Source organism: Pseudophryne corroboree, chromosome 4, assembly GCF_028390025.1.
Source record: "Pseudophryne corroboree isolate aPseCor3 chromosome 4, aPseCor3.hap2, whole genome shotgun sequence".
Classification (NCBI taxonomy): domain Eukaryota; kingdom Metazoa; phylum Chordata; class Amphibia; order Anura; family Myobatrachidae; genus Pseudophryne; species Pseudophryne corroboree.
Window position 1 is genome coordinate 328,062,457 of NC_086447.1, and position 13,422 is coordinate 328,075,878.

The window sequence follows — 13,422 nt, forward strand, 5'->3', positions numbered from 1 at the left end:
AACTCAAACCAAACCATTTTGTACAAATAAATATTGGCATCCAACTTACTCTAGCTTCTGGAATTCTTCTATTAGATTAGATTTCTGGCCTGGAGACATTCTTGCAAAAATGGCACCATTCAGCAACAGCTATCATAAAATAAAATAGATAAACACTAACTTTAGTAAAATTCAAAATTTATTGCAAGATATGCAACCTCAAAAAAAGCCAATCAGTCTAGGCTGCTTCTTCACTACACTTTTCATGAACACCCCCCCCCTCCCCCTCCCCCCTACCTAAGGCAGGCACATGAAAGTTTTAGTTAGAATAAAACATCAGTGACTTCCCTATGCTCTGACTTTCATCACCAATTCATTGACACACATGAATGCTCTGCATACTGCTTGGCATTCTGGAACACTGTTTACAACTTGCTCAGAAAGATACTTATCCTCAGGGCTCTGCACAGAAGTACTCAAAGGGGAATTGACGTATGACTAGTTCCCCTCTGGAGTTGCACAATGGCCCATGTGATCAAGTGAGTGGAAAGTTTGTCCAGTATATGATATTGTGAGGTGCACCAGGTGATTATTATTTTTTGTCATTACGACTTATGCTCATGCTCAGGATTGCGATCCTGTGCATGCACAGAAATTAGCAAGACAGGTGGCTTCTAGGGACTGCATAGACTAGAGCCCCTAGAAGCTGGTAAGTGCTGCCGTAATAGAAGGGGAGTAGCTTTCCATGGGTAGTGCTCTCTGCAATCAAAGTACAGACTGGCAGTCAGAGGGGAGAAAACAAGACCTCACCTCCAGCTGTGCTTAGCAGGGAACATTTCCAATGGGAAGCTTCTGCCACTGCTAGGCTTATCCTGCGGGTGGTGGATTTTACTGGGGGATGGGGGGGGGGGGGGGGGGGGGCTGTCCAGCCCCTAGGTAAAATCTACCACTGGTGGGGGTTAATTTGGTGGACAAAGTATTAATGATGGATATTTATTGATGAAGGATAAGAAGATAAATTGTGGAGGATGGATGAGGGGATAAGGCTCGATTAATGAATGTCGAGTTCAAAACCAAGTCTGGACCATCACCTGACACAAAACTCAGGTATGTTGATCTTTACTAAAATTAGTAAAGTTGCACTGATAAATGTGCTAATGACAGAGAGCCCCACCTCACATATCGCTGTCAGAACTATCTGTATTGTACCTTTGGCAGCAAGCCATAGAAGTGTTGTACTACAGCCTGATAGTCTTTCCCAGTCATCGCAAAATAGTAGTTGTCATTTTGTTGAGCTTCATTACATTTGTCAATGTGAAATACCTAATAGTAGAACAGGAAACAAAACATTTCTTTCAGATTTTATTCATTTACACATCACAAATGGTCATAAAGTGCAAACTGACAGTAAACAAATAATTCTGTGAGGGGCTATTTAATTTGTTGCTAGTTTACAAATAAAGGATAACCGTACTATTGCGAACAACATGTACTATAAGTATATCCAGCAAAGGAGTCCCAGCATCATGTGGGTCCTATTAGAAGTATTTACCCTGGTTACCATCTATGTAATAAAACATTGCATACATTTCCAAGCCCTCATGTGAGGTACTGTTTATGTACAAGCCCATGTACATATATTGATAGCACTTCATAATTAGATTTTTATTCTGCAAACATATTTGACACAGTATATTCAAATTTGGAATTTAGTATTAGTTGACACCTTAATTAAGTTGTCTATCGGGACACAGACTTCTTTATGTAGGTTTGGGGAAAAACCTATTTTTACTCCTGTTACATTAAAGTGCTAGCGCCTGCTGCATTTATTTTGTGATTTTGGGCTATCTCCACTCTTGAATGGAGCATGTAGGCTCCACTGTCTCAATACCCAATAGCTAAGTATCAATGCCTGTACTACACTACCTTGCACACCACAGAGTAATGCAGTGAATGCCATACTATATAGAGAACATCACAGTGACCGCCATACAATACATACATTACTTATTTATTTCCAGTTATTTATATAGTGCAAACGGGTGGTATTCATGTGACCGCCGGTCAGCTGACCGACAGTCACATGACCTCCTCCACGAGCCCGACGGCTCACTTTCCCGATGGTCGGCATGCCGACCAACAGGGACTATTTCCACTCGTGGGGGTCCACGACACCCATAGAGTGGGAATAGAACCCGTGGCGACCGCAGCGTGGCGAGCGCAGCGAGCCCGCAAGGGGCTTGTTGCACTCGCCCCTCCCCGCCGGGATCCCGGCGTCGGTATGCTGCCGGGATCCCGGTGTCGGCAAGCTGACCGGCGGTCAGGAGACCGCCGGTCAGCCATACTACACCCGTGCAAACATATTCTGTAGCACTTTACAGATAATATTTGGCCATTCACACCAGTCGCTGCCCCAGTGGAGCTTACACTCCATATTCCCTACTACAGGAATAACTGTCATAGTAATTATTAAATGTTCATATCATCAAATAATCAAATATGAATGATTGCAACAAAAAATGGAGACATAAAGACATAGGACCGTATTCAGTAAGAGTCGGAAACTGCCGTCTTGCCAGAAAGATGTCAGTTTCCGACTGGAATAGGTCAGAAGGGGTTCCGACCCATTCAATCCGGGCACAGTTGTTTCGACAAGTCGGGAAATCCGACTTGTCAGAATGCTGTCAGAATACACGCGGCTCGGCGGCTTCAGCCGCCAAGCCGCGTGTATTGTTGGAAGCAGGGCCAAACCAGACAGGTTTTATCTCCATTTCCGATAATGTCAATCCGACTTTAAAAAAAGTCAGATTGACACTGTCGAGACAGTGACTAGAGTGCTGTCGGGTCCTTTCCGTCGGAAAGGACCCGACAGCAATTGAATACGGCCCATATTCTGTTTATAATACTGAATTTAATTGAATTCTATAGGTTCATATAAACCAGTAAAATGTAGGCAATTGAAATCTTTTATGAATTGGGACACTAAATATGTCGTGTACTTACTCACCTGTGGCTGTGGCCTACATTATGTTGGCCGGACCACAAGAACTTTGAGAACACGTTTTATGGAATGGAAAATAGACTAAGTGCAAAACACAGTATACCACGTCACTTTAATTCTGCACATAATAGTGAGCCCAATAGCCTCTCTGTGATCCGTTAGGAATTTATACCCCACTACCAGAGGGGGAGACAGATTCAAGGGGTTTATTGGATGTTACAATTCAATAGCCTACATCCTACTGGTTTACATTAAACTTTAGAATTAAATTCAGTATTATAAACAATGTCTTTATATCTCCATTTCCAGAGTAGGAACCAGCTGCTACTAATCAATCAATTCACCTGCCGGGCAAGCTCCCTCAGCTAATACCCAGCACCCTCCATCATCCAGGATGCGTGCCCTGCCTACCCACTCTAGCTGCATTCCTGTCCTTGTTGTAAGACTGTAGTCTGATGTTTGGATGACAGGATGGGATGCGGTCAGCGTCCCGACACCACTCAGAATCCCGTAGCCGACATCCAGAGGATAAGTATCATGGTGACGGATAGGGTTAGGGCCAGGGACGGACAGGGGACTCCAGCCGGCCCTGGCATATGTGCGTGCACGAGAAAGGGGTTGCGCGTGCCGTGTAAAGGGCGTGCGGACACTGCAAATGGGGGCGTGTCATGAGTCAGGGGGCGTGGACTTGAGACATGCCCCCATATTGCGTAGCAACGGGTGGCGGAAGCCTTCCCGGCTGTCTGTGGACTGGACTGGCTACCCAGCCCATCATCCCTTTTGGCATGTGCCAGACGACCAGAAGGGGGAGTTAGGCACTAGAGGCGGGGGGGGGGGGGTTAGCCATAGCTACCCCCTGTGTCTTAGCCCTAGCCGCCACCCCCTGTGACTAAGCCCTAGACACTGCCTCCACTATCTTAGCCCTAGCCACCACCCCAGGTGAGGTAGGGTATAGTACAGGGGAGAGTTAAAATAATCACCCCGTCCGCTGTCAGCATTCTAACCGCTGGCCTCCTGTATCACACCTGTGCCAGGGACAACTGCAGGCTGGGAGAACCATCAGCACTTTAAGTGCTTCTGCCTTAACACTATCAACACTGTGTGATATAGTGGTAGGATGTCTCTGGACAATGCCTCTGCACTGTATAATCCCTGCCCATGTTAGCAATTAGCACAGCAATGTTTTCACTTGCTATTCTACTGGTTTTAAATGTGATCATAAAGCTATGGGGTGAGTCTCACAGAACTACATAGGTCCCATGAAATAATGGGTTGGGTGGTTGGGTAGGAAATCCTGGCAGTCAGGATCCCGACAGTCAGAAGACTAATAGCAGAATCACAACGGATCCTGATAAGTATTTTAACTCCACCCATATCCCTATACCTAACCCAGCTCTCCTGCAGCCTAACCCTAACCTCCCCTTACCACAGCCCAATCTTAACCCTTCCCCTAGTGCCTTCCCCTAAACTCACTACTTACCAGCAGGATCTGTCGGGATTCTTTTGTCGATCTTCTGGTTGCCTTGATTTTTACTGCACCCTGAAATAGCTAATCCTATTGAAATGACCAGTATATGTCCTGACCTAGTTTAGGTAAATTTTTGTAAAGACTTCTGTACAGCTCAAAGGATCCATATGTTTGTACGCACTGGATAAATAAACAATTAAGCAATTTAAAAAAGATAAAATGATGAGTCATCTTACTGTCATTTCATCCACATCAGAGTTATAGTTTTCCATTTGTTTCCATGTGATAGACGCAGGAGAGCTCGCGGTTGGCTCACATGCCTCAATTAGGATCACTCTGCCATGTTTCTGCACAATGCCAGAATTTCTTGCTACAGTTATTGCTGTTTGAAGATTATCACCTGTAGTGGAATAAGGTATATTAATTCTTCTCATGTGCGGTGTTCGCCATCATAGCAAATGCATGATTTTCTGCTGATTTTATTTGTTTCGATCCCTACAACATAATGCATACTTAACTACAAGTTTTTGTTTACATATTTCAAAATATAACGGCCTATTATATAATAGAGAGGGAGCAATTTTTAAACTTGAGATTGGAAGCTTTGGCCTATTCTATGGTTTAGATGTTACAATTAGGAAATATGTTCCACTGCTATGGGAACCACACACACAATTTTGTATGGGTCCTTATGCCACATGAATTGCCTTCTGAGCATGACTTCTTGTTTACTGTACAGTAGGTTGGTAGATGCAGTACATACAGTATATACATATACTGTATACATAAATACATCTACAGCAAGGAAAGATGAAGAACAGGTGTAATTTTCATCTGACACAGGAGGAGATCTCTTTATGCTTTAAAACCTTTCTTTCTTTGTTCTTAAGCTTAAAGTCATCAATCCATCCTTAATAAATATATAGTATTGTATAGGTTTCTTGTGTAGGTGCACATCATCAGGTCAATTCTATTTAATAAATCTATCATAATTATGGGATAATTCAATTTGCCTGCGGTAATTTTTGGGCAGTAAAAATGGGACTTTACTGGAATTTTTTCCCGGGGGGGGGGGGGGGGGGGAGGGGTACAATCCGATTAGAGCCTGTTTTTTATACGCAAAAAAAATACCTGTTATTTGGCATAAACTAATAGGATCTGTGATTAGTCCACAGACCTGTGTGTTTTGGCAGCTGCGAGCACGAAATCAGCACTTATCAGAAATATTTTCAGTTGCTTAGTGGGACCCAAACAAAATCCCCAATGAGTGTCGGGCTGCCTTTGAGACTAATTGGATAGCCCTTGGGAATTAATTCCCCACTATAGCTAATATCCAATGATTTTTTCTGTTTTTGACATTGTTTTGTAAAATGTGTTTATGTTATGTAGTCATGGACCATGTTTTCTGTTATGTAGTCATGGACCATATTCACCAATATGTATCTACTGCTGTAGGAACACAAGCAAGATTAGACTTCTTTTTAGTGGTCTTAAACTCCCAAAAACTTTATTCTTAAACTAGGAATGTATCAAATCTATGATACAGCCCTCACCCCTTTACTTCTCAATTGTAACACACAAAGAGGGGTATCCAATTAGCCCCGATATGTTTTTGGACAATAAAAACAGCCAAGAATCGAGATTAGTGACTGATGATCATGAGAGGCTGTTTTCATCGGCCAAAAACTGACTTGCAATCGCGCAATAACACATGGGATCAGGGATAAGTCCACGGGGATCATGGACAATAACACGATCGAACACATTGATCGCGGCTTCACCAGCCCACTTATTGAAGATTATGCTTCGGGTGCCAAAGGCATAATTCCTGATAAGTGCTGGCTTCGGATGAAAGAGCGCGCTGCATCTGGGCTAATAGGATAGCCCCCAGCGATACAATTACCCGTGGTCATTGACCGCAGGTAATTGGATACCTCCCCATACTAGGATTCAGATTCAGTTCTGTGATCTGCATAATTTTCAGTAAGATTCAGTGCATCTATTGCTAGAACCAAATGAAAGGACTCCTACTGCACCATGTATGTGATATATACCACTCTGTCCCACTTTCCTGTTTTAATACTTTCTCCAAAAGAACAGGTAATAAATTGAACAAACCTGTTATCATCACAACTTGGATTAACGCATTGTTCATCTCATTCAATACTGGAATGGTTTGTGGTTTCAAACGATTTTCTAATATCAGAAGACCAAGGAACAAAAGGCCAGATTCCACCTCCTCCCTTGTAACATTAAAATGTTTTAATCAAAATTTTGCTCAATTTGTTTAAAAAGATATATTTCACATGTCAGCAACAGGTCTGTAATAACTTACCTACAAAAGCAAACAGTATCCTGTATCACGGTACTCATAAGCCCCAAAATTATAACAATCATTACAAATATATATATATATATATATATATATATATATATACACACACACACAGTTGGAGAAAAGCTGGCGGCACTCTCAGGACTTTGTAAATAATAGTAATATAAAGGCAATCAAAGCCTATAAAGCATCAACGTTTCAGTTTTATTTGAAAAACTTTCGTCAGGATACAGAGCATACAAAAACACATACCTTTATAGAAGAAATCACCCACAGTGTGAACTCGTGGTCCGGAGGCTGCGGCTAGGGTGATTGACGTCACAGCAGTTGCGACGGGTGCCGAGTCTGCACCGGAGACCCGTGAGCCGTTGCTAGGAGACCATTACAAACAGACGGAAACATACCAGTGTAAATATACAACCTCTAAAACATATGTCACAGAGAGCATACTGAGCGGGATGTCATAAAAACGACGATGATTGTACCAAGCAGCACCCATCATTCTGAAATGAATCCTGCAAATCAATAATATACGTTATTAATACCGATGATGGCAATGCCATGTGTAATCAGCATAAGGAGTGAAGTCACTCATGACACTACTTTTGACATTTATAGAGAAAACGGATGACGCTGATATGTATCAATATATCTAAAGACCTTACTGACGTCATCACAGTAACACAATGTGTCAATGTCTATAATCTAGTCATATAGTGCGCTAGACAGATATTTTAAAAAAGGCGCTTCAGAGAATGGGCTGCGCCGATGCTGATATATACAGGTCATGACACTCGGGAATAAACAGGATAAATTACTAGTATATGATTCAATATAAATGCATGTCTAAACTTAACCATAGCTGGAAAACAACCATGATGAAAAGAGCAGAAGTCACAAGATAACTACATGTAATAGCAAAAAATGATGTCAACAACATATGTGGCAAACTATGTTACAAGTAACAGTTCCATGAAATGTATTCGTTTAGACCGGCTGGAGCAACAGTGTTCAATTTATGTATCCAGCGGGTCTCCAAACGTAAGAGCTGTTTTGCTCTATCACCACCTCTGATACTTATTGGCACATGGTCAATAATCTTGTACTTGAGAGATGATAAGTTGTGTTTGTACATTTTAAAATGTCTCGCCACTGGTTGGTCATGATTGGCTCCTTCTAGGGCTTGTCTAATGGCCATGCGATGTGTGGCCATTCGTTCCTTAAACATACATGTGGTCTTGCCAATGTATAGCAGTCCGCATGGGCATCGGATATAGTATATAACGAATCTGGTGCTACAGGTAAGTATATGCTTTATCGGAATACGAATTCTGGATCTAGAGCAACTGTTAGCGCCAGCCTTATCCAAAACCACCTTACAGAAGAAACAAGTGTTTGTGCAACAGTACCATCCTCTTAGCATTTCTATTTCTAAAAAAGCCAAACTATGGCCAGTAGTTGCTCTAGATCCAGATTTGCAGTTTACAAAAAAAAAAAAAACTAACATCCTTCCCAGTTTCACTAGGAATAGGAATTTGAAAGACTTATTGTGTAGAAATGACATCTCTACTACCAGCAGAAATGATCAGTCACATTTCCTCAGCCGCAAGCCGGGTTGCTACAGATGCACAGGGTGCATAACCTGCAGTTATATGGAGACGGGCAAAGACTTCAGCCATCCACATACAGGAATTCGTATTCCGATAAAGCATATACTTACCTGTAGCACCAGATTCGTTATATACTATATCCGATGCCCATGCGGACTGCTATACATTGGCAAGACCACATGTATGTTTAAGGAACGAATGGCCACACATCGCATGGCCATTAGACAAGCCCTAGAAGGAGCCAATCATGACCAACCAGTGGCGAGACATTTTAAAATGTACAAACACAATTTATCATCTCTCAAGTACAAGATTATTGACCATGTGCCAATAAGTATCAGAGGTGGTGATAGAGCAAAACAGCTCTTACGTTTGGAGACCCGCTGGATACATAAATTGAACACTGTTGCTCCAGCCGGTCTAAACGAATACATTTCATGGAACTGTTACTTGTAACATAGTTTGCCACATATGTTGTTGACATCATTTTTTGCTATTACATGTAGTTATCTTGTGACTTCTGCTCTTTTCATCATGGTTGTTTTCCAGCTATGGTTAAGTTTAGACATGCATTTATATTGAATCATATACTAGTAATTTATCCTGTTTATTCCCGAGTGTCATGACCTGTATATATCAGCATCGGCGCAGTCCATTCTCTGAAGCGCCTTTTTTAAAATATCTGTCTAGCGCACTATATGACTAGATTATAGACATTGACACATTGTGTTACTGTGATGACGTCAGTAAGGTCTTTAGATATATTGATACATATCAGCGTCATCCGTTTTCTCTATAAATGTCAAAAGTAGTGTCATGAGTGACTTCACTCCTTATGCTGATTACACATGGCATTGCCATCATCGGTATTAACGTATATTATTGATTTGCAGGATTAATTTCAGAATGATGGGTGCTGCTTGGTACAATCATCATCGTTTTTATGACATCCCGCTCAGTATGCTCTCTGTGACATATGTTTTTGAGGTTGTATATTTACACTGGTATGTTTCCGTCTGTTTGTAATGGTCTCCTGGCAATGGCTCACGGGTCTCCGGTGCAGACTCGGCACCCGTCGCAATTGCTGTGACGTCATTCACCCTAGCCGCAGCCTCCGGACCACGAGTTCACACTGTGGGTGATTTCTTCTATAAAGGTATGTGTTTTTGTATGCTCTGTATCCTGACGAAAGTTTTTCAAATAAAACTGAAACGTTGATGCTTTATAGGCTTTGATTGCCTTTATATTACTATTATTTACAAAGTCCTGAGAGTGCCGCCAGCTTTTCTCCAACTGTAAATTCCACTTTTAGTGGTAAGGAGGGCACCCAGGCCATTACGCTGCAACAAACGGAGTGCCGGCCACTACTGCATCTATATATATATATATATATATATATATATTTATAAAAATTGCATTAAAATCTATCTGCACTCATTATTGATCATAACAATATAACATTGACTGATTACCCCACATATAGAAGAGAGCAAAAGCAAGCAATGTGTTATGTACACTGCACAAGGCTCCAATAGGCAAACCATCAATACATCCCTCCCATACAGTTTGATACATTGCTTGATATTACACATTATTACAGCTGCAATTTGGTATAACATAAAGCAGCAGGGCCCAGCTTCAGCTGTTCCTACTTTCCTCCATTTCCATGTAAATCATTATTGTACATGCTGGTATAATCTTCTACAGGAAGGCACAGTTTCAAGAGTTTGTTGTAGATGGCAATCTGTTCATATGGGTGTGGTACAGACAATTAATATGCATTAGGTCTACAGTCATTAAGCCAACCCCATATGTTCGACAGGCACTAGGTCAACACGAACAAAAGGTTGACATGGGCAAAAGATCGACATATAAAAAGGTCGACATTGGAAAAGGTCAGCAGGTACAAAAGGTTGTCAGGGTCGAGAGTTTGACATGACAATTTTAATAAAATTTTTGTTTTTACGTTTTTGGGGTTGGTGTGGATAGTTAGCATCAAAAACCACCATTTGCTGAATTGTGTCCCCTCACAGACTCGCTTTGCTTGTCACGCTTGATCATGGTGTCTCACTCTGGTCTACTTCACTCACCACAAGGTTACTAAAGGTTATGATTTGTGACAAGGATAGTCAAGGAAGGAAAAAGTAAACCCTGCCGACCTTTTGTACATGCTGACCTTTTCCAGTGTCAACCTTTCATGTCATTATTTTCCATGTGTCTGTCGACCATATGGAGTTGGCCTAATGACTGTTGACCTAATGTATGTCGACCAATAGTCCGGATCCCGTTCATATATGTTATACTGGTGCAGTAATACTTCAAATTGTTCTTCCAGTCACAGGAAACACGTTCTATACTGCTATAATAGTACTTCATAGTCACCAACTTTATAGTTTCCCACTCATAGACCTGTTCATTGTTCTGGGCTTTAAATGAAAAGAACAGGGAGTGTGTAAAATCAGTACTTACTCTGTGTTCCAGTTCCGAGATTACTACTGTAGATGTGCTATATTAAAATGGGAGGCAATCTGCTCATGATTGTATAGATTATATTCATCAACCTTCACATTCTCTGATTTATAGAGCCCTGAATGATATTCTACCTGGCAGAAATTTCCTGCAATGGCATGCACTAATAATTATTGTGATTGTTCTTTAATAAACCTTCCATGCAGCAGCCTAGGAATAACAGCCGCTTTGTGTTTCCTGTTTCAGAGTCTCACATTAGTAAATTGATACTGTACATACTGTAATAGCTGTTACTCTATGCCACTGGCATAGTCATTTATACTCTATAGTCTCATACAGATGCAGCAGAAATTAGTGGTCCTACAGCATGTGCAAGATTAGTGCTGGCCCACCTTTCCTGACATCAACTCTAGCCATTCTCACAGAAATACTGTATATACTGTATGTACCGGAACTTGCTGCAGGTAATCACATGCTATTCTTGTCAAAAGACTAAAAATTTGTTTTACCATTTGTGAATACATTATATCTACCTTACAGTAAATGCGGAAGCATGCGAAAGATGGGCTTTGCGCATGCGCCCACATCATCATTGTAATTATTGGGGTTGGATCGCGATTTGCTGAATAGGTTCCATATATCATATTTGTTTGCTCTATGGGGGACATTCAGAGGTGGATGCTAATTTGCTGAAATCGCAAACGGCCATGGCGCATTTTTTTTAGTTCACACTGGGAGCCAAATTGGCTAGAAACAGCCCTGCATACACGCTACAATTATCTGGCCTTCGGCATGCATGGTCTAGCAGAAAATGTTATGGCCTTTCTGAAATGGACGTGGTCTTGCAGGAAAATACTACCTTATACCATATTATGCCCCAAACAGTAATGTCCCTAGCACCATATTATGCTCCACACCAGAGCTGGATTAAGGCTTTAGGGGGCCCGGGGTACTTAAGACAGGGAGGCCCTATGGTAATATACACACACACACATATATATCTATATATATCTATATATATATATATATATATATATATATATATATAGAAATGTGGACCCAGCGCTCGTTTTGCTTATAATTGATTAAATAGATTAAATCCACATCTGTGGCCACAATAGGTATTAAAAGTTTTTTCTCCTCATAGACTGATCACTAGAAAGTCCACTTCCAATTTTCCTGGACAGCAGCTCTCCCTCGTTCTGTTTCCCCGGAACTCCTCGGGTAAATGGATCTAGCAAAAAAATGTGAAGAGGGGGCGCTTCATAGTGTAAAATCGTTTTATTCAAAAGAACTCTCAGACAATGACAGTACGTGATTTAGATTTCAAGACTCGTACCGCAAATCAACCAGGGTGGGCTGGTTACCACATGATACAATCAATTACAACTCCCGGCATACCCCGAACCTCGTCTCGTAAGTCACTGGACTCCTGCCTTCCACGTCTAACCGCTGATCAGCGGAGGTCGCGGATCGGATCACTGGACCACTTGCTTCGGGACGGATGCAGCCGGAGGATGATGACGTCAGAACAGCTCCGCATCCTCCGGCTGCATCCGTCCCGAAGCAAGTGGTCCAGTGATCCGATCCGCGACCTCCGCTGATCAGCGGTTAGACGTGGAAGGCAGGAGTCCAGTGACTTACGAGACGAGGTTCGGGGTATGCCGGGAGTTGTAATTGATTGTATCATGTGGTAACCAGCCCACCCTGGTTGATTTGCGGTACGAGTCTTGAAATCTAAATCACGTACTGTCATTGTCTGAGAGTTCTTTTGAATAAAACGATTTTACACTATGAAGCGCCCCCTCTTCACATTTTTTTGCTAGAGATATATATATATATATATATATATATAAATATACACGGGTGGTCTTCAGTATGCCGACTGACGGGATCCCGGCGCACAGTATACCGGCGCCGGAATCCCGACAGCTGGCATACCGACACTTATTCTCCCTCGTGGGGGTCCACGACCCCCCTTGAGGGAGAATAAAATAGTGTGGTGCGCGTAGCGCGCCACCGCGCCCGTAGCGTGGCGAGCGCAGTGAGCCTGCAAGGGGCTCATTTGCGCTCGCCACACTATCGGTAAGCCGGCGGTCGGGCTCCCGGCGCCGGTATGCTGGTCGCCGGGAGCCCGACCGCCGGCATACCATACTGAACCCATATATACATATATATATATATATATATTTATGGGTGAAGGCAGGGAGGCTGAGGTCAGGGATGGTGAGGGGGAGTTACAGGGAAGGTGAGGGCAGGGACAGTGAGGGGAGTTACAGGGAAGGTGAGGGCAGGGACGGTGAGGGGGGTTACAGGGAAGGTGAGGGCGGGGACGGTGAGGGGGGGTTACAGGGAAGGTGAGGGCAGGGACGGTGAGGGGTGGTTACAAGGAAAATGAGGATAAGGGTCAGGGCCGGTGCTAGAGTGTTCAGCGCCCACCTGCAAACTATCATTTTGCGCCCTCCAATAACTCATAAAAAGTACAGCGCGCTGCAAAAAAAGGGATACTGTCTCACAAGGAATGGGAGTGGCCACACAATAGTACCTCCGATTCAAATTA

General features: G+C 42.6%; 1 protein-coding gene across 1 annotated transcript in view; it reads right to left on the bottom strand.

Moving 5' to 3' along the window:
• Positions 1-13,422, bottom strand: part of LOC134909484 (probable cation-transporting ATPase 13A4) — a 240,195-nt gene that overhangs the window by 89,167 nt on the left and 137,606 nt on the right. Inside the window, exons 18-21 of the mRNA XM_063916408.1 lie at positions 6,567-6,691; positions 4,685-4,848; positions 1,189-1,302; positions 50-129 (exon numbers count right to left, since the gene is read on the bottom strand). Coding sequence (XP_063772478.1) covers positions 50-129; positions 1,189-1,302; positions 4,685-4,848; positions 6,567-6,691 — 483 coding nt within the window. The remainder of the gene's footprint in view (positions 1-49; positions 130-1,188; positions 1,303-4,684; positions 4,849-6,566; positions 6,692-13,422) is intronic.